The sequence below is a fragment of the Amphibalanus amphitrite genome, unplaced genomic scaffold (genome assembly GCF_019059575.1).
Source record: "Amphibalanus amphitrite isolate SeventyFive unplaced genomic scaffold, NRLGWU_Aamphi_draft 000822F_arrow, whole genome shotgun sequence".
NCBI lineage: Eukaryota > Metazoa > Arthropoda > Thecostraca > Balanomorpha > Balanidae > Amphibalanus > Amphibalanus amphitrite.
Window position 1 is genome coordinate 126678 of NW_024882316.1, and position 19058 is coordinate 145735.

A 19058-nucleotide genomic window follows, 5' to 3' on the forward strand; every position below is an offset into this window, starting at 1 on the left:
GCAGTTTGCGAAAAGTAAATATATTTGTAGAAACATCCACAACACAAGCCAACAACGGTAAAGCTATATGGGTCTACCCATAAGTACGTGCCGGGTCTCGGCGCTCGGCCGTCCCCTTACTATCTGGTGCGCCCCAAGTACAAATGTGCAGGTGCGTCTACAGCCGCAACTTAACCACATCGTGCAAAACAAGCGGTGTGCAATGTTCGACTACAAAACGATATAGTATAAAATTTAGGCAAAGCTGCGTCTTTGCTTATATAAACTTAAAGGGACCCTCCCACCTTCAAAAAAGTTAATGAATTGGCATGAAAGTGATGTCGCTCGGTTCAGAAAGAGCAAAAACGAATATCTACCAAATTTCATCGAAAAATATTCACCAGTTTTCAAGATATTAGACTTTTACTTTTGTTTACTTTTTGGGATCTCCGCTGTTCCTAGCGACTTTATTTGAAAGTGCGGCATTTGTTGCGCGCAAAGCAGCATATACCACCGCGTGCTACAAAACGTTTTAGTCAAACATTTAACGGACGTTCGAAAGCCTGATGACGTCATCAGATTCCCGTAATGGTTAAGAGATAGGGACCACGCTGGTCCCACCCTGCAAGTAAAGGGAAGAAATTTCTTGAACACCATAAAGCTGCGGGGGTTGCGACCAGGATAAATGGTGGTTTCTCAGCCTGGCCGCAAACTTGGCTATCTCAACTCAAAACTAATGTTAAGGTGGGAGGGTCCCTTTAAACCATACCACAGAAAGCAAACGCAACAATCAACAAGCTAGTAATACCGGCCGAATCACAATTACCGGCTGTGATGCGAGCCCATGGCTGCACAATAAATAAATCGTACATGGCGGTACAAAGCGATGCGATCTCAATCACACAATACATAGCCTCTATGTCAACAGGCAGCCTATGCCCCGTACACACGGGGGAGGTCCCGTATGACCATTGTGGCCCCGATACAGATACTCTCCTCGACAGGGGAGATATTCTTACATACGGCGTTCACTCGCCACGCAATTCGTAACGGACGCACGGAGCTTATACCTACATCAAAAGCTGCGTGGGTTCTCCAGCGTCATTGATTGTCCAACATTACCACACCGATTCTTCAGCGGCGACGGACGCGCGACGCAAGCGAGAGAACGAAATGCGACCAACCAATGCCTCATGACTCACACACATGTACAAACAGACATCAAACCAAAGTCTGACCTCACCATCTCATGGATGACATCACCCACACATACACGTCATCGTTATGACGTCACCCCTCACGCACAATGCGACGTCATTGCGTTTTAGCACTGGGAGCCGTCAGCCGAGAAGAGCATCGTGTAGAACTCGGGCTGCGACATGTTCATCTGGTATTTCATCAGCATCTCCTGGATCTTCTGCTTGCGCCGTACGTGCGGAGGGTGGCTGCTGCTCGCGGAGGGCGGGGGGGGGGGGGGAGGTGTTAGGTCAGACTCAGTTGGGTACGCTGGTGACTTGGAAACGCCACAAGAGAGAAGATAACCTGAGAGTCACTGTTCTGCCCTTGTCAGACCCCAGTAATTATTGATACCAAGTGACATTTATCACGCATAAAAAATGTAATGACATCCTAGCCAGCAAGCCTGTAGCCGAGCTTCTACGGCTACGCCAGCCCTCTCACCTAGCCTCATCTAGCCTTCTTACTTTGACCAAGTAAAGCTACCCTCTCCTGACACAAGTATGCCACGGAGTATGGATCTGGCGCAGAGACTCCCTTTCCCCTATCCATGTCTACGCAATCATACTCTCTTCGCCATCCCGGACAAACTTCCCTCGCTGCCGCCCAGCTGACGTACTTTTCGTTCTCGAGCCGCCTGCGTGTACACACGTTGATGGCCGTCTGTCTGACCAGGTGTCCGAGCGAGCGGCGACTCACGACCAGACCCTCCACCAGCGGAGAGGCGAACGTCATCCTGAGGGTGGATCAGGGAGGTCAGAGACGATGGAGGGGGGTTGGGAGGGATCATATGGAAGAGCCCCAAGGTAAATTGGCAGAAATGAAGCCAGCATAAAGAAACTAAACTCAAAAACTTCAAAAATCAAGTAGTGCAGGTGAGCCATGCATAAACTCATTCGCCTCTGGACGTTCACATCTTGATCTACGTTCAAACAAGCAAGGCTCGCCAATTCACCCCATCTAAAATCACAGCCTGCGTCATCTCCTAAACGTGTCACGTACTTTCCGCTGGGCCCCTGCAGGTGGATCCTGTACAGCTTGTTCTGCAGCGCGTGGATGAAGATGATGTAGTTGGCGTTGGAGGCGTCTCCGGCCAGCTCCGCTGTAGGAGAGGGAAGAATGGTCAGACAAATCAGCATACAGTGGAATTTGTTGCCAAACATCATAATAAAATAGAACACAAGAGACTCGAAGCAAATAACATCACAGATTTAGCATGAGAGGGCAGATCGTTGCACATACACAGCAGCTATAAACTCAATCTAAAGTCGTCCACAGATACCACGTTATGACGTAATATCGCTTCACCTAAGCACTTCGATCCCCTCAGACCTCATTTACATCCCCCCCCCCACACACACACATACATACAGCACACACCCGCCGACGTTACACAGACATTTAACAAACACACATCCCCTCTTACCGGAGGGGAAGGTCAGGTGGTCATCGAAGCTCTCCAGCCACACGACCAGTACGGGCGGCTCTGGCCCTCCGCGACGCTTCCGCTCAGCCTCAGGCGCGGCCGCCGGTCCCGCCGCCGGCCCGACAGAGGAGCTCGGTACCACAAACGCCACCTCAGTGAGGGCGTCCGCCCAGTAGAGCGCCCAGCGCGAGCCGTCGTAGGAGGGAGGGTCCGGCGGGGCGCGATCACTGCGGCCCGCTGTGGGGAGGAGAGGGAGGTTAGAACAGCAGGGAGGAGGCTGCTGGGGATGAAATATCCTAAACACTCCGCAGTACACAATATCGCTAAACGCAACGCATTTGAGGGAGGAATAGCACGCATCGTTATAGTCGAACCAAAAATAGCGGCTTACATCTTGCTTTTTCTGATTGCAAGTTTACAAGCTACCGCTAGCCTCCACCAGTTAACCTCTTCTGTCACAACAATAAGCCCCGGCCAGAGTTCTACCGCCCCCTTACATCCCCTCGTCATCCATCGTGCCCCCGTCACCCACCACTATCGTGCTGGGCCGTGTTGAACGACGTCTCGGGCCGTCCGGTCCAGCCCGGGTGGATGGAGACGTCCACGGGCCAGCCGAGCGACAGCAGAAACTCGGAGAACGGGCCGTCCAGCGACGACAGAGACGCCTGACGGCAAGACAGAGAGTTAGAGGGTGGGGAGGTCCTATTGTCCCATCCTATGATCCAAAAGTACCAACCTACCTCTGTTCCTCATGCAGCATCGCTCCTATGCAGTAAGATAAAGGCAGTATGTGTAGCTGCTACAAAGGAATGTATATGAAATATGAATACGAAAAAGATGAACAGCCGTGAGCTTCAGTGGCATGTTTTTATTTTACCAATATCTAGAACTTGTGATACTCCATCCCATTGGTAGCTTAGCGCTGCACGCAGCGCTACGGAGGATCCTACCCGGCCCTAACATTCCCATGACCAGCCTTATCTCCCACCCTCTCCCCTACCACCGTGTCTCACCCCGTTGGCCAGCACGCTGGCGGCGTTGGTCTGTCCGCTGCGCACGTAGTACACGTGCACCGTGTCGCACGTGCGGAACGTGGTGGCATCCAGGGCGTCCAGATCGGCGGCGAAGCCGGGCGCCTGGGCGTCCAGCGCCACCAGCTGGTGGCCCGGCCGGAACGACGGCTGCTGCGAGATAGTGTGGAGAAATAGGTAAGAGCGGTGAGTAAAGGGTCACTGAGGTCAGCGCAGAGGTGGTGCCGGCTTCTCCCCCACATGTTATTTTTCCTGTCCTGTGCAACCAGTGATGTCCTGTCCCGCCCCACCTCACCAGCTGTCTTCCCTGTCTCGACAGTACCCTGCCCTAGCCTCTGCCCTGTCGTCTTGTCTTCACCTAGGTAACTATCCTGTACCCTCCTCATCTCTTGTTCTGTCCTGTCCCCACCCACTGTCTGCCCTGTCTCCTTCCTCCTCGGTACCTGTCCTGCCCCATCTCGCCGCCTGCTATCTGTCCTGTCCCGCCCCATTCCTCATCACACGCTCTTTATCCCGTCCGGTTGTCGGCCAGTCGTCCAGCCATGTCCTCATCAGTCCCCTCCTGACTGCTCTGTCCTCTTCTCAGATGCTTTCCAACCTATCTCGTCCTCACCTGCTGTTTATCCTGTCCAGCCGTGGGCCAGTCATCCAGCAGCTGGAAGTGGCTGAGGAACAGCCGCGCCGTCTGAAACTCCTGGCTGGGCGGCGGCGGCACACACTCTGTGTCCATGTTGAGGCCGGCGCTGGCCGTGCGCGAGGCCACCGCGCGGCGCGCCACGCTCTCACGACTCATCTGGGGGACGACAGGAGGCCGGGACCGGGCGGGGTTTGAGTGCTGAGAGGCACATTGGCTGCCGGCAACCAAACAACTTATTAGCATGACTCATACATGGATGGACTAGGAAAAGTATAGTTTCACTTCGGCGCCAGTCTGCCAAGTGACCACTCCGTCATTGCTGAGTATTCCATTGCTAACGTGTATGCCTGACCGACCTGTTGTTCCATGAGGTGCAGCATCTGGTTGTGTTCAGAGGCCGACTTCTGGTCCTGAATGAGCGACTCCAGCGTCGGGATTGAACGATCTCTGCAACAAAACAAATAAATGCACTCACACGACCACTCACTACAAATGTTTGGACTCGGTATATTGTCATAAATACGAAACTAATATTAGCTGCAGGTGACGTATGCCAAGCGTGTTTTTCCTCTACATCGCAGCAAGCTTGCACACTAACCGACTCTGTCCATTCCCTCCTCCGTTAGACTTACCCTAACCTGCTCCATCCTCTCCGTTCTCCCTTCCCTCACCCCACTCACGCCTTGCAGCTGGGTATCCGATCGACGGCGTCCGGGAAGAAGGCCGGCGTGATGTTGTGTCTCGTCGCCGGCTCAGACATGGGCAGAGGCCGGCCCGGGTTGGAGGTGGACGTGAGCCGCGCGCCCGACTTGTGCCGGGGCAGGTGGCGCAGCTGCAGCATCCAGGCGGTGCGCAGGGACGGGCCGCGCATCAGGCACGTCACCGTCGGCTGCGGGTCTGAACGGGCCGGGGAGGGGGAGGGTGAGAGCTCAAGTCCGAAAATTTTCAGAGATCAGGCGTGGTAAATCATCGATAGGTATTCTCCATTATTTGGAATAATAATTGATAAACTGATTAAGTAAGTTTCATCGGGACTGAATATTCAGGGGCGGGGGTAATATGTCTGCCGTTGTCCCGATTACTGTAACCGATAAAACCACTCGGCATTTCTAGCGTTCATTCACAGCGTATCATTTCCTAGTCAAGGCCCTTCAGACGAAACAAAAAACACGTCGAGAGTTCGAGCTTCATCACTCACGACCACACAAGCGTCTCCTAGTCCTCACCTTCGTCATTCCCGAGCGGCTGTTCGAGCAGTGCGATCAGCAGGCTCTCGGTGACAAAGTACTTGAACTGGGCGAGCGCCGCCTTGCGGTGCTGCGGTCCGCCGCCCGGGTGGCAGTGGTGCAGCAGAGACGCCTCCGTGAGGTGCGAGGACAGCGACCACACACCGCTGGCGCACGGGAAGTAGTCCACCTGTGGGACAGGAGAGGGGGGGAGGGTAATGGACAGCGACCACACACCGCTGGCGCACGGAAAGTAGTCCACCTGCCAGAGTAGAAGGATACTTATTATAAGCAATCAATGAGGACAGTATGACGCAAGGTAAGGGCATGGAACGTGAAGGTATCTTGATTATTTTTAGATCTCAAGACACACGCGGAATAGAACCACACATTCGGAGCATCCAATGAGCATCCAATCCAAACCAGGCAGCACTTTCAATCCTGCATACACAAACCCGACGATAAAATCTGATGCTCTGCATACCATCCCACCCGTCCCTACAGACTGACCAAACCAGTGACCTTTGTCCTACTCCGACCGACCTGTTCCATGAGCACGTAGAGGAGCGCCTCGGCGGCCTCCTTGACCCTCATCGAGGCCGGCTTCAGCTGCTTGTCGTGCTTCATAACGGGCGGCTCGCCGTACTTGGCCTGTGGAGAGGGAGAAACAAGAGCAGGACGGTGAGACATGTGGTGAGAGTGTGGGACATTATGCCAGACAGGTGGACGTGAGATGTGGTAAAACATTGGGCGAGGTAGGTATGCTATGAGCTATGTGGTCAGACCGACACTCGATAAAGAGGATACTCCTGAGGGAGCACCCACTGTTAGAATGCATTGTAAGGAAAATAAGATGCAAAACAGTCCCCGCTCACCTGTGACTTAGTACCGGATATGCCCAGCTCGACCACCTCCAGCAGTGTGGCCAGCGTGTCCCTCCCTCCCTCTCCCTCCTCCTTCCCTCTTCCCCTCCCTCCCACTCTCTCATACCTGTGATTTGGTGCCAGAGATCCCCAGCTCGACCACCTCCAACAGAGTGGCCAGCGTATCCCTGTCGTCCAGCAGATAGGGGTGCTCCAGCAGCCACACCGATACACACCGGAACGCAGCCACTATAGTAGAGTGCAGGTCCTGAAGGAAAGCGGGAGAGAAATGGTTAACAGTCTGACAATGAACAACCATGGAACAGACGGTGCGCAGATATGCGGGGAAAGACCAGACAATGAGCAGACAGTGGGGAGACAGTTTTTTTATTTTTTTATAAATTTAGTCCGAATGGTTGAATGGGTGGATTTGAGGAATCAGAGCCCGCACTAAGCACAGGTAGCTTGTTGTGCTGACCCTGACCCCACCACCCGATCGCGCAATTCCAGTTGTATGGGAGAATTTAGTCCGAACGTTTAACGTGCCCTCACGACACGTTAAACGTGGAGACACGTGGGGAGACAGTTGACAGTGCGTAACCAGTCGTGTATAGACACTGTGAACATGACTGGACTGTTAAAGCTTGTTTTACCCAGCTTTGCACTATGCAACAGCGTAAAAATACATAGCCGGGTACTTTACTTACAAATACTGCTATCATGATTATGACCTTTCCTACCTTGGAGTGAGCCGGCGGCGGTCGGAAGCACTGGTGGCAGATGTAGGTAGTTAGGTGTTGTCATATCTCCTTACCTTGGAGGGAATCTGTCAGGAGATGTAGGTACTAGGTAGCTGTAATATCCCTTACCTTGGAGTGAGCCGGCGGCGGCCGGGAGCACTGGTGGCAGATGTAGTCACACAGCCACTTGACGGCCCGCTTACACTCGACCACGTCTGTGAGAGGAGAGCCGGGGCGGTCAGTATTTGGGGTGGTCAGAGAATGTTGAGCGCAATCAAATAATATTCTGCAAGCACAAGGAAAGAGGCGAAAATGATGATTAATTGACGTTAAGACGGTCCAGGAGGACGTAAATGACGCCGAAAGTTAAGTATTACTACAAGAACAGCTCCCAAAAGGGATGACTTTTCTGAAGACATCGAGGCACTTGCGGGTGTCCCAGAAGCCAGAGCCAAAAACTCAGTCGACATAAAACATTGGTTCATACTCACCGGATCTTCTGCGTGCTAAACAAGGGAAAAGAACGTATGAAAACGTGGGAAATGGATAAGTTCCAAGTTTTGAGTCGTTTTATTTACACACAAAAAGATGGCAAAAACATCGCTAAATTTATTTCCAATTAAATGGTACATCGAAGGTGTTAGCAAAGTAACTCCATCTCAAATACCGTTATCTGGCTCTCCTCTCCCTCTCTTATCCCTTCGCCTTCCCCCTCCAGCCTACCCTGGTGCTGGAGTCGGACCCTGGCCAGACCGGCCAGCAGCTCCAGCGCCGCCAGCGAGGTGTTCAGCTCCGCTTTCCAAGACGTCATCAGACGGTGGCACACCAGGTAGATGGCGCGCACGTACAGGCCGCGCGCTGAGTCTGACGGACGGTGGTGACGTCAACATGACGATACAAACGTTGGATAGGGGGGGGGGGACAACCAAGGGGACTGTATCGCATTCCAGTAAAATATGATGCAATATGTTGCTTTGCTCAAGCGCAGCGAAAATCAATAAATTAGATTGAAAAATCAGAATGCTGAAAAAAAGACAGAAACAAATGAAGTCAACAGACTTCCGTCAAGCAAGCAAATGACCTATTGTTACAAAATCCATAACGAATGACAAACGTGAATCTCTGAAAAAAGATAAACTTTTCCTCAGAGGAAAAAGCTGCAAGGAGCTGCAAATCAAGCAAATGAAAGAAGAACGTGAGGCTAAATAAGACGAGACATTGAAAGCTTTAACACAACGAAAGAAACATGTAGCACACCTTACCATGCGCAAATTGACCTTTGCAGTCGGCGCGCCCAAAACCCCCAATAAACAAACACCTTACCATGCCAGACACCAGACCTTCACCGATTAATCCTAAGATCCTAATGACTAGAAGAACGGCATTCTCTCTATCAGCTTACTTAGTACTAGCCGCTAATGTTCTAGCTCTGATCCGGATGCATCTCTCACCTCAGTGTTCGGAGCAGAGGTGCAGAGTGCTGACACAAACACACAAGCGCCCACAAACATCCACAAACACACATCAGTGTCAACAAGGCGATGTCTGGCTGTGTCCCAAACTCCAAGATGTTGGTGCAAAGTGCCCACCACACACAAACACTAACACGAAATAAACCCTTCAGTCTAGCACCTGAAACTAGCCGATATCGCAGAAGATTTCAACTTCCACCACCGTCAGGAGGAAAGATAGATAGTAAGCAGAGAACCAGATATCAAAGCTACCAAGCACGAAAAGGCGACCGTCTTCATGTCCCAAGGACAAAACCGGCAGCTGAAATTCGCAGACCGCCACCAGTGCCGACACAGGTGAGCCCTAGTACATAATAGCGTGCGGACGGAAACGAAGGAGGCTCCACCACCGAAGAAGAAGCAGCTACGGCGATCGGTCAGTGCGGGTGATGGCGGGGAGTGTGTGCGCTGTGAGGTGTTACCGATGGCCAGCTGTTCGTCGGTGGGGTCCTCTGGAAAACTGACGTCACTCGAGGCGCTGATACTGTCCGGAGCCGCGGCTGGGGAAGAGGTGGACACACGGCGCACAATGCACAATGGAGCCAAAATGGAGGCCAAAATCAGTACCGTGCACACGATCAACGTCACATAGGTGAGCAAATTAAGGTGATCAAAGTCAATGCAAACAGTATACACAATGTCAGCTGTGGAACAGCTATGAACATGCGTTACTTCTGGAATGATATGGTACATTTCAGCATATGAAGCTATTGCGAATTTATTATTTGATATTACAACTCATATACAGTTCAGGACCTCCAGTTGTTAGCAGCAACTGCTTGTAAGATCATAAATAACCAAATGTATGTATATAAGCTCCACCTTGTAGGGGATATCAAGTTATTGTTAGCTAGTCCAATAATGTGCAATTTCATTTGCAAATGGAACTCGTTGTTAGACTCCGTTCACTCACGGTTGATAGCTACCTATGCAACAGGGCTGTAGCGATAAGCAAATACACGCTACCGGATAGCAGCAGCTCTGTTATCCCTTCAGACCTGTAAATGTCACCTGAAAACGATTATCTCATTGGCCATTGTCAAGCCGAGGTCAGCGCGCGCAAATCTCTCCCTTCAGGACTACGGCGCCACTCCATATCCGCAACTCCAAACCACGGCAGGACAATTACGTCCACCTTCACTCTGTTTGTTCTCCAGGCCTTCAGGTAAGAATGACCCATCCCCACACAGACAAGTAACCCTGACTGACCTGATGTGACGTGCTGCGACCCAGCAGCAGCCGCCGCGGTGGAGATGTCGTGCAGACCGTGACAGGACTCCTCATATAGCGCGCTGTCCTGGACACACATCAGCAGACCGCCTGAGGAGCAGCGGATACACTTTAAAACCACGCGATGGATAAACCAAACTGACTGAACTGGAGAAAGACTGTTCAACTCGCAATTTATTTTCCTAAGACTGCCGATCAATACAATAAGACTTGGATAATTAATTCACATACGAAAGTATACAACACAAAATCTACACGGTGCAGTGTAGCATCGTCATCACAATCGCCATTCATATCCCCGTCACTTTCTGTTCTGTCTCCCCCCCCCCCCTCCGCATACACCATCTCCCCCGTCCTTCGTTGTTCTTACCGAGCATCATCTGGCACCTGACAAGGGTCGGTCTGGCAGTTGTCATCTGTCATCTGTCATCTGGCAGTTGACGGGGTCTGCCTCCTGCTGCTCCCGCTCTCCCCGTCGTCCTACTCTCTTTAGGGTGCATCTGACATCTGACAGTTGACGTTCGTTGTTCTTACCAAGCATCATCTGGCAGTTGACGGGGTCTGCCTCCTGCTGCAGATCCCCGCCATCCCCCTTGCCCTTCTCAGGAGGTCGTCTCCCCTGTGGTTCTTACCTAACATCATCTGGCAGTTGACGGGGTCTGCCTCCTGCTGCAGCCCGGTCACCAGCAGGCCAACCAGCCGCGGACGGAGCTGCAGAAAACTCACCGGAGGCCGGTCACCCGGCACCGGCTCACGGACAGGTAGACCCTGGAATAGGGGCGAATTAGATACACGAGAAGAGGTGAGGGCACCCCGCACCGGCTCACGAACCGGCAATCCCTGGAGACATAAGGAAGAGATGAGCGTTCCCTCCCGGCTCAGGCTCACACACATGACACAAGCAAGCCCTGACGAGGCGGGGACGGGAGATCAAGGCTCTCAACCGGCACCGGCTCACGTGAAAGTAAGCCTTGACGGTAGGGAAGAGGAGATGAGGGCACTTCGCCTGACACAGGCTCACCCGCAGGTAACCCCTGATATATCTGCGTGTTATCAATGGACTCACTACAGACGCAAGTACAGGATGGAACTCTGGGTCATACCTGGAAGTGTAGCGGCAGTGCGAGCATGGAGACCAGTAGACGGACGGAGGCCCGGCGGAGAGCGGCGCCTGATACGTCGCTGTCCCTGCAAATTCAGAACACACCGTGAACTTCAGTTACTTCGTACTAACGTTTCAGCAAACCCAGCTTAGTACTTAAAGGTAGATATCATTGGGGCACGATACGAGGCGAATGTGTAAAATTGCAATATTGGCGCTAAATCGCGATAGCCTAAAAAAAAACAGTAAACCATGCAAGTAGCGCTCGCCCCTCTGTCTTGATCAATTTCATAGGTCAATATGTTCAAATCAATCATACAGTTTAACAAAGCAAACTTCTCATCACCCAATACGTTACGATTCCGAGCCGGTGATTGCGACAACCCGGTGCACTGCGTCCGCACCTGACAGTGATGGGCCGCGGCGATGCGATGACGTGGTGCACGGCGTCGGTGAGCGCCGGCAGCAGACAGTTGACGCCGTCCAGGTCCAGCTGCAGCAGACTGGAGCAGTTGAGCAGGATCGCCGCCAGGTTCTGACTCACCTCGGTGCCCTGCGGAGGGATAAGTGGTTCAGCCGGGGGGAGATAGACTAAGTTAGGGGTCGGGGAAACGAAGGTGGCGCTCAACGCACGACGCAAATACTGTCAGAGGAAACGCATACTGCAGCTAGTTTTGTGGCAGCGTCAGTGGGGCACTACAACGTGTCACAAAACAGCATAATATTAGCCGGCAGCAGTCAAACTTCCCAGACGACAATATTCTCATCCAAACAACATTATCAAACAGCGACTGATTCACAGAATCAGCAGTGCTTCGATTCACAACGACCAGCCAGTAACGCCCTCTTCGACCACTTCCCTACCCTATTTCTGAATATCGAGCAGCGCAGCGCGTCCGACAGACATTTCCCTCCCAATTGGCGACACCCACCTCTCTATCTGATAGCACCTCATGCAGTACCAGGTAGAAGCTGGCCAGATACGACGGCAGAATCTCCTCGGACGTTTTCTTAGCGCAGAAGATGCGGCAGAGCGCGCCCAGCGCCTCTGCGCGGCCGCGCTCGAACTTGTCGGCGGTGACGGTGGCCGGCAGGTCGGCCGGCTCCGGCGTCTGGGAGCTGGTGGATGATTTACGGGAGTCGAGGTAGGCGGCGCTGGCCCGCTTACTCTGACCTGGAGAGACACAGACCGCGTGGAGGGTAAAGAACGCGTCACGTAGCAGCTGAGCTTTATAGTCAGGGGAATCAGAAATGCCACCAAAAATGAATGCAGAGGTTAGATGAGTAATCGCACGAAAGGAAACCTAGCTGACTGCATAACAATGAAATGCCAACAATGCGATAAAATGTTATCCTGAGGCTAAGCAATCAAAATCGGCCACAATCTCCATGATTCTACACAGACGACGAAATTATACACCACAATCAGCTTTCAGAATCATATATAAGCAATAAGCACCACCATGTAATGCCTAATAACCGAGTCCGACTCCCTCTCCATCCCTCAGCGCGTTCAAGTCACCGCCTTACCCTGCGTGTGTTTGGCAGAGCTGTGTGCGCTGGTCCCCACCAGTGCTGCCTCGAACAGCCACGCGCCGAACAGGTGGAGCACGCTGTTACACTTGGCGCGGCCCGGGGCCAGCGAGACGGCGCCCGAGTCAGCCGAGCCTGGCCGCGTGGAGTAAAGAGCGTCAGCGTGGAGAGCACAAGAAGGGGTGGGACTTGGGAGATGCGAGACAGATTCAAGCATAAAAACAAACACATGGTAATATGGAAGCGCAGAAGAGAATGTGTGATTAAAGGATTGACGACGTAAACCGATTATGACGGATAACATAAATGTCATACTTCATCGAACATCATCTCATGATGCCAAATAGACGTGGCTCAATATGCCTTTCCAATCGCCACATAACCAAAGTTCCCCGTTCAGTTCCGTACCTCCGGCGGCGGCGGCTGCTGCAGACGATACAGCAGCTGCTGCTGCTGCTGCAGCCGGGGCGGGAGCGGCAGCTGCAGCGGCGGCCGGGGAGTGCGCCTGAAGCGGCTGGGTGACGGACGGCGGCGGCGGCGGCGCGGGGTGCTCCGAGGAGCCCCCTACACCCCCGGCCGTCGACTGGGACGGGGCCGGGCCGCTCTGTGAGCTAGCGCTGGCCGTCCGGGAGCCCAGGCCGCCGATAATGGACGCACGGCTGCCTGTGGAATAGACAGAGGACGTTTTTCTTAGAAGAGAGGAAGGAATTTCTATCAAAAAGATATCATCTAAGCTCAGCCACTCAATACAATGCTTGACCTCTCCTCTAACCACCAACCTAAATCGTTGGAAAGCCAGCCTGACACCCATCCTTCGCGATTTATCCATCCATCCACGTTCCTTTTCCATTCCTCTTCATTCTGGACAAGCTGTTGTTGTTGTGTTGTCCCTCCAGGCTCTGGTGAGCTGTAGCCTAACGGCTCTGGAGGTACCTGGCGACCCTCGCCAGGGCCGCCACCGCGTCGTCCCGTCGCACGTCGCTCAGGCTCGGGAAGATGGTGCCGAAGATGCGGAGCCGGGCGTTCATCAGCGCCGGGCACCGCAGAAGGACATGGTCCGGGGTGTCGGCCTCTTCGCCGCAGGCGCGGCACCATCCTGCCCGGCATCCCCGATCACTGCACTGGGCGCACTCCGGCGATGGGTGCCGCCCGATTCTGTGCAGGTACTGGGCTGACCCGGACCAGTGTCCTGCTCGTAGTTGGTGAGTCTCCACTGCGTCCAGCCTGTTGGGTCCACGAACCGGTGGCGGGGGACGCCCCTCCATCAGCGTGCGGTACCAGCCAGGAGGCCACTGGTTGGTGGTACGGGCACGCGCGAGTCTCGCCGCTGCAGCTCGGTAGACCGTGGTCACGTCAACAGGGACGTCTTTCTGGACAAGCTCGTGCCCCCTGCTCTCCCTCCAACACGCGTAGGCTACGGTCAACTCCCTCTCTCATCTCTCCTCCCTAAAATAATGCCTCCCCCTTCTCTCCCACAACGTACCTTTCCCGGCCGATCCGGACCCCATGCTGCGCGTGTGCCTCCTCTGCGCGGGCGGAGTGACACCACTGCCGCTGCCCGGGGACGGACTCAGTACCGAGCTCTCCTTACGGACTGGCGGGCCCGAGCTGCTGGTGGACTCATTTAAAGGAGGCTCGGTGACACCTGAGGAGGGACGGTGGGCGGAGTTAGAGAGGCGATAAGATAAAGGGGTCATCACAACGCCATAGGTAATGGAAACGAAGTGGTGCGCGAGAGACTAAAATCATATATTTGTAAAGCACTTAGAAGTGCAGGCGAGATACCGATCTGGCAGCCACAAAAACATAATAACTTAGGACGACTGTGGCTCCTACTAGCGGTGATGAGACGCTGGACATCGCCTGCCTTTGGAACACATATTAACATAGATGTAGTTAGGTGTTCACCACGGGACTGTCATGCTATTCCAATCCCTCCGAATCCCTGCACCCACCTAAAAAGGCGTTGACGAGCAGCGAGATGGCTCTGACGGCGCGGTGGAAGATGGCCGGCAGCTGGGAGAGACAGGGGTGCTGGTGCGGCTCGATGACGGCCTCGCTACTGATGGCGTACTGCAGAAACTGCTGGGTGCTGCTGACCGCCGCCGCGCTGCTGATCTCCACCGGGTTACCTGACGGGACGGACGGAGGGGGAAGTTGAAACTGGGCGATCCTCCATTGAAGTCCCTCATGTTGCGATAATTCTACGATTTTTGAAAGACATAACGGAAGCATGTTTTACGTTCAATCACAGCTTTTAAAAAGGTTTCACTTGTGTGATTGTGAAAATACTTTGTCTTCCACAATGGCAAAACGCAATCGAGAGCGGAGACTGACTAAATTGGAGTAACCGACAACTGCGCCTACCACTATAACTGCCCACAATCTCCCTATAACGAGCGTCTAGCATACACTGTACCCGCACGTCCTGCAGCACGCGGCATACGTTAACGTACCGATGGTATGCAGCATGCGGTACCAGGTCTGCGGTATACGTACCGATGGTATGCAGCATGCGGTACCAGGTCTGCGCCACCGCCTCGGGCGCCATGGAGGCCGGCACGGCGTCCTCCTCCGATACAGCCAGCGCCGGGAACCCAGGCCCGTACATGGACTCCAGGAGACGGGCGGTGAGTGCGGTCATCACGGCACTCCACTGGTCGACCAGACCGGGCCGGTGGCGCCAATGCAGGCAGCTCTCCCTGACGGAGGTACAGAGCAGTCAGTACACTCCACTGGTCGACCAGACCGGGCCGGTGCCGCCAGTGTAGGCAGCTCTCCCTGATCGGGGAGAGGGGAAGAGCGAATTAACAACGCCTAAAAAAGCAAACGCATTTAATAGTACACGGAAAAGGAATGTGCTGTCTGGAGCCATGAATAACGTCCAGAAAACAAATAAAGTGCATCCAGAATCAAAAGAAAGGCGCCGATAAAAATGCCTTTCTTTGCCTGGGATTTGTGATAGACAAGACTGATACCCACGACATCCTCATTTCCTGGTCACCGCACGACTCTCTTCGGGCCTCCTCACCTGAACGTTTTCCAGAGTGGCGGCGGCGGGAAGCACTTGCAGCAGGCCTGGATCCAGACCTCGAACAGCACTCCCAGCACCCGTTCGTACATCTGGTCACCGATGTCATCTGGCGGGATCGGCGGTTAGGTGGGCGTCGAACGGAATAGAAAGGTACTACATCATACCGTACGGCGGGAGGTGAAATTGACGAGCACGTACGAATGTCTTTTTCACGGCAGATGGAAATCTGCGTAATATCCTAGGACATCGTTGTTACGTCACCGGAATATCTTATACGGCGGAATATCATTCTTTGGCAACAATAGCGTACTAAATATTTAGTACGTGTGCTACCTCTTTTTGGATAAAAATTAAGCGGGAACTAGCCTAGACGACAATATACAACCACAAACACAAAACTATACAGTCTACAACAAACATTATGCATGCATACATGTACCTAAGGCCTTGCAGACAGTGCACGAGTCACAATGGCGACCCCCGGCTCTCCTTTTCCCGCCCGCCTACCCTACCCGTCCTTGTCCCGTCCTGTTCCAGTGAACCTACCTTTGACGGTGGGCGGCGACAGTAGCGAGTCGTTGACGGTCAGCAGGAAGAGCAGCAGCGTGGACCACGTGTCCGGTTCAAGGCGCGCCGGCTCGTTGGACAGGCTCTGAACGGTTCGCAGCACGCGGTGACACAGCACCGCCTGACGGTTGATCGTGTCGATCGCTGCCGGAGACGCCAATGAGAGGGATCGTCAGACTTCAATAAACACCTCTCCCTGCGCTGTGAGCTTTTCGAAACCGATGGAATGGATCGAGAATAAGGACGTACGGCTATCAGCTGGGCTTGTTTTTCATCCATTCCAAAAGAGTTGACACATATGACGTTAAATGTGTCGCTGTATATACCTACACCAGCAATTCGTTTTTATTTCGACATTAAGTTTAAACAAAACCATCAAGGCAGCCTTGCACATTGCACAACTCATAACTACGGAAGGTAACTATATTTCAATGGTCCCCTCCTGGCTCCTCCACCTCCGCTATTACTAATTCTTTCCCAGGTCGAAAATTACGCTACTCACACTGATCGCTGCGCGGTACGAACAGGTTCTGCAGGTGGTTCAGCATCCGACGCGAGTAGTGGTTGGGCCTCTGCTGCACGGCGTCTGGCACACAGAGTTTGGGCGCCGGCAGCAGTGCCGTCAGCCACTCGCAGTAGATGTTGACACAGTCGCGGATCGTGTCGTGCTCGGAGAGAGGCAGGCTGAGGCCGTGACATATCACCTGGGGGGAGAGGGGGGGTTGAATGTCAGTGGTGATGCTACTGCTATGAGAGATGGTGACACTGCGATGACAGGCCCGGAGCCTGGAGGAGAAAAGAATGGATTTGTTGCATTTTAAAAGTGTAATGGGGAAAGGCAGCTGAACCGGCAGTTCCATCCTCCCTCATAAAATATCCTGTGCCTCCCTGACCTGTGATTATCTAGGTCAGTCGGGGGAGGTTTGGTCAATCGTTGTCATTTTTAGCACGTGCTATTTTTGTCACACGTGCTAAAAATGACAACGATTCTGCTATTTTTGACAACGATGAGGCCGATTTCACTCCTCAGCGAGGAAATGAAGATTTTGGAAAGATAAACACTGATTTTGGAAAAGAAGTGCTGCCACCTGGTGCAAGACGAAGAATCCAGCTTTAATATGCCTGTTATTTGTATGGTAGTTTGTTTTGTGGCCTGAAGTTGGAACTTAAAATTGAAGCATCCGAAAATGATCGATATTGATCGAAAACATGATGTTGATGAAAAAAAATAATATTTTAAGTTGAGAGAGGAGGCCATTTTATCCAGATGCAGTAGTTTACTTCTTGAAATTATTTTTGCTAATGACGGCTGCTAATTATCCCTCATTACATGGCAGTCGTCGTAAGCAAAAATAATTTCAAGAAGTAAACCACCGCATCTGGATAAAATGGCCTCCTCTCTCAACTTAACATATTATTTTTTTCATCAACATCATGATTTCGATCAATATCGATCATTTTCGGATGCTTCAATTTAAAGTTCCAACTTCGGGCCACAAAAAAGGGTATACTTCAACGTTGGACTACCATACAAACAACGGCCATATTAAAGCTGGTTTCTTCTTCTTGCACCAGGTGGCAGCACTTCTTTTCCAAAATCAGTGCTTGTATTTCCAAAATCGTGATTTCCTCGCTGAGGAGTGAAATCGGCTTCATCGTTGCTAAAAATAGCTGATAGCGTTGTCATTTTTAGCACATGGTTGCCAAAAATGGCATGTGCTAAAAATGACAACCATTGACCAAACCTCCCCCAACTGAGGTGGGCTGTTGTTTGAACTAGTAATGTCAATATATTTCTGTGACAGCTGACAAACACATTTTTCCAAAGGCTTACTTGAATGCAGACTGTTCCACTCCATATCAACACCCTTCTATCAACGGTTCACTATCCTCCCAATTGGTCCCAGGGCATGTCAACCATCCCCAATGGCCACAGTTGACCTCCTTCCCCTGCCCAAGGGTCGCCAGAGCTTTACCATCACTGACCTCCATGCACCAGTCAACCTCAGCAGCAGCAGAGAGCGGGCTCGGCTGTGGGGCTGAGGCTATGCCAAGTGTTGAGGCAATGCCACGCACCACGGCAGCCACCACAGTCTGACCCGCCGGTGCAGGCAGTCGGCTCAGCACGCTGCGAGTCTCAGCCTCCCGGTCATGGACAGCAATGCTCAGTGACACCCAGTCCTGGTACATGGCTGGTGATGGTGGATGTTACTGGTGTTGCTGCAGTGCTGAAGTGGCAGCAGAGTCACCGCTTGACAGCAATGCAGGTTCCGCCTGCTACACCGATCACGATGGAATTAACAATACCTGAAACATCTCTGAAATTCAGGAGCGTGGTCAGAATGGTTGCACCGAATTAAAGTGCATGACAGGGCCTGGAGTCTCCAGTATACTGGATGGATTTTTCTAATCTGGCTGTTAATAAATTGAAATAGCAACACATTTATATATATCAACAATAGGTATGCCAAACACTGGCCCAATTCCGCCACTCGTTACACAGCACAAACAGGCTATGCATGTGAAAGGCTATATTTTAATTTGTGAAATTCCACCAAATTATTGTCTATAAATATAATAATAGCCCACAAATGACTACTAACGCAAAATACCATAATAACAAAAATTGCCCTAACTTTGTGTCGTCTCCTATGCGTCATAAATGACTCACTTTCACCACAAAATTGCAAGCAATTTAGCGACTTTTTCAGATAATCTCAGACATCTAGAGATGTTTCACTAAAAACTTATTGCTTCAATTCAAGTCAGAAATGTTCTTAAGCATTTCAAAGCACTAAAAATCAAAAAGAATTCTAACCACTAGTTGGAATGATGATGAATGAAAAAATGATACTGTTTATGAAAAATAACATAGTAAACCTTCATTCATGATTCTGTTTCACTTTAACAAAATTATCTCCATTTTCCCTATCTTCTCTCAAG

At 52.1% G+C, this 19058-nt stretch overlaps 1 protein-coding gene across 6 annotated transcripts; it reads right to left on the reverse strand.

Annotated features, from left to right (window-relative positions):
* Positions 1–3: 3 nt before the first annotated feature.
* LOC122366672 (ral GTPase-activating protein subunit beta-like) lies at positions 4–18771 on the reverse strand. Of its 6 annotated transcripts, none has more exons than XM_043339184.1 (30): positions 18752–18771; positions 18102–18433; positions 16618–16819; positions 16095–16259; positions 15546–15654; positions 15014–15216; positions 14470–14646; positions 13998–14159; positions 12923–13177; positions 12512–12649; positions 11914–12155; positions 11386–11534; positions 10983–11067; positions 10512–10647; positions 9859–9969; positions 9072–9149; positions 7862–8002; positions 7268–7353; positions 6526–6666; positions 6079–6186; positions 5536–5725; positions 4990–5206; positions 4666–4756; positions 4286–4465; positions 3655–3822; positions 3174–3306; positions 2642–2878; positions 2218–2317; positions 1835–1951; positions 4–1427 (listed from the first exon to the last, which is right to left on the reverse strand). In XM_043339184.1, exons 2-30 carry the CDS (start codon positions 18303–18305, stop codon positions 1304–1306), a joined length of 4449 nt encoding a protein of 1482 aa, XP_043195119.1. In that variant the 5' UTR covers positions 18306–18433; positions 18752–18771; the 3' UTR covers positions 4–1303. The 6 variants fall into 6 exon arrangements, with proteins under 6 accessions (XP_043195119.1, XP_043195116.1, XP_043195117.1 ...); XM_043339181.1 differs by having other exon boundaries at positions 3655–3825; XM_043339182.1 differs by having other exon boundaries at positions 3655–3825; positions 18728–18759.
* Positions 18772–19058: the final 287 nt, after the last annotated feature.

What these genes read in the sequence shown, in the direction of transcription:
- LOC122366672 (XM_043339181.1), bottom strand. Translation starts at nt 18,305, where the DNA reads ATGTACCAGGACTGGGTGTCACTGAGCATTGCTGTCCATGACCGGGAG. An exon ending in TGCACCTCATGGAACAACAG is followed by an intron (nt 4,466 to 4,665) that starts GTCGGTCAGGCA and finishes GTCGTCCCCCAG; the next exon opens with ATGAGTCGTGAGAGCGTGGC. An exon ending in AGGCGGCTCGAGAACGAAAA is followed by an intron (nt 1,428 to 1,834) that starts GTACGTCAGCTG and finishes CTCCGCGAGCAG; the next exon opens with CAGCCACCCTCCGCACGTAC.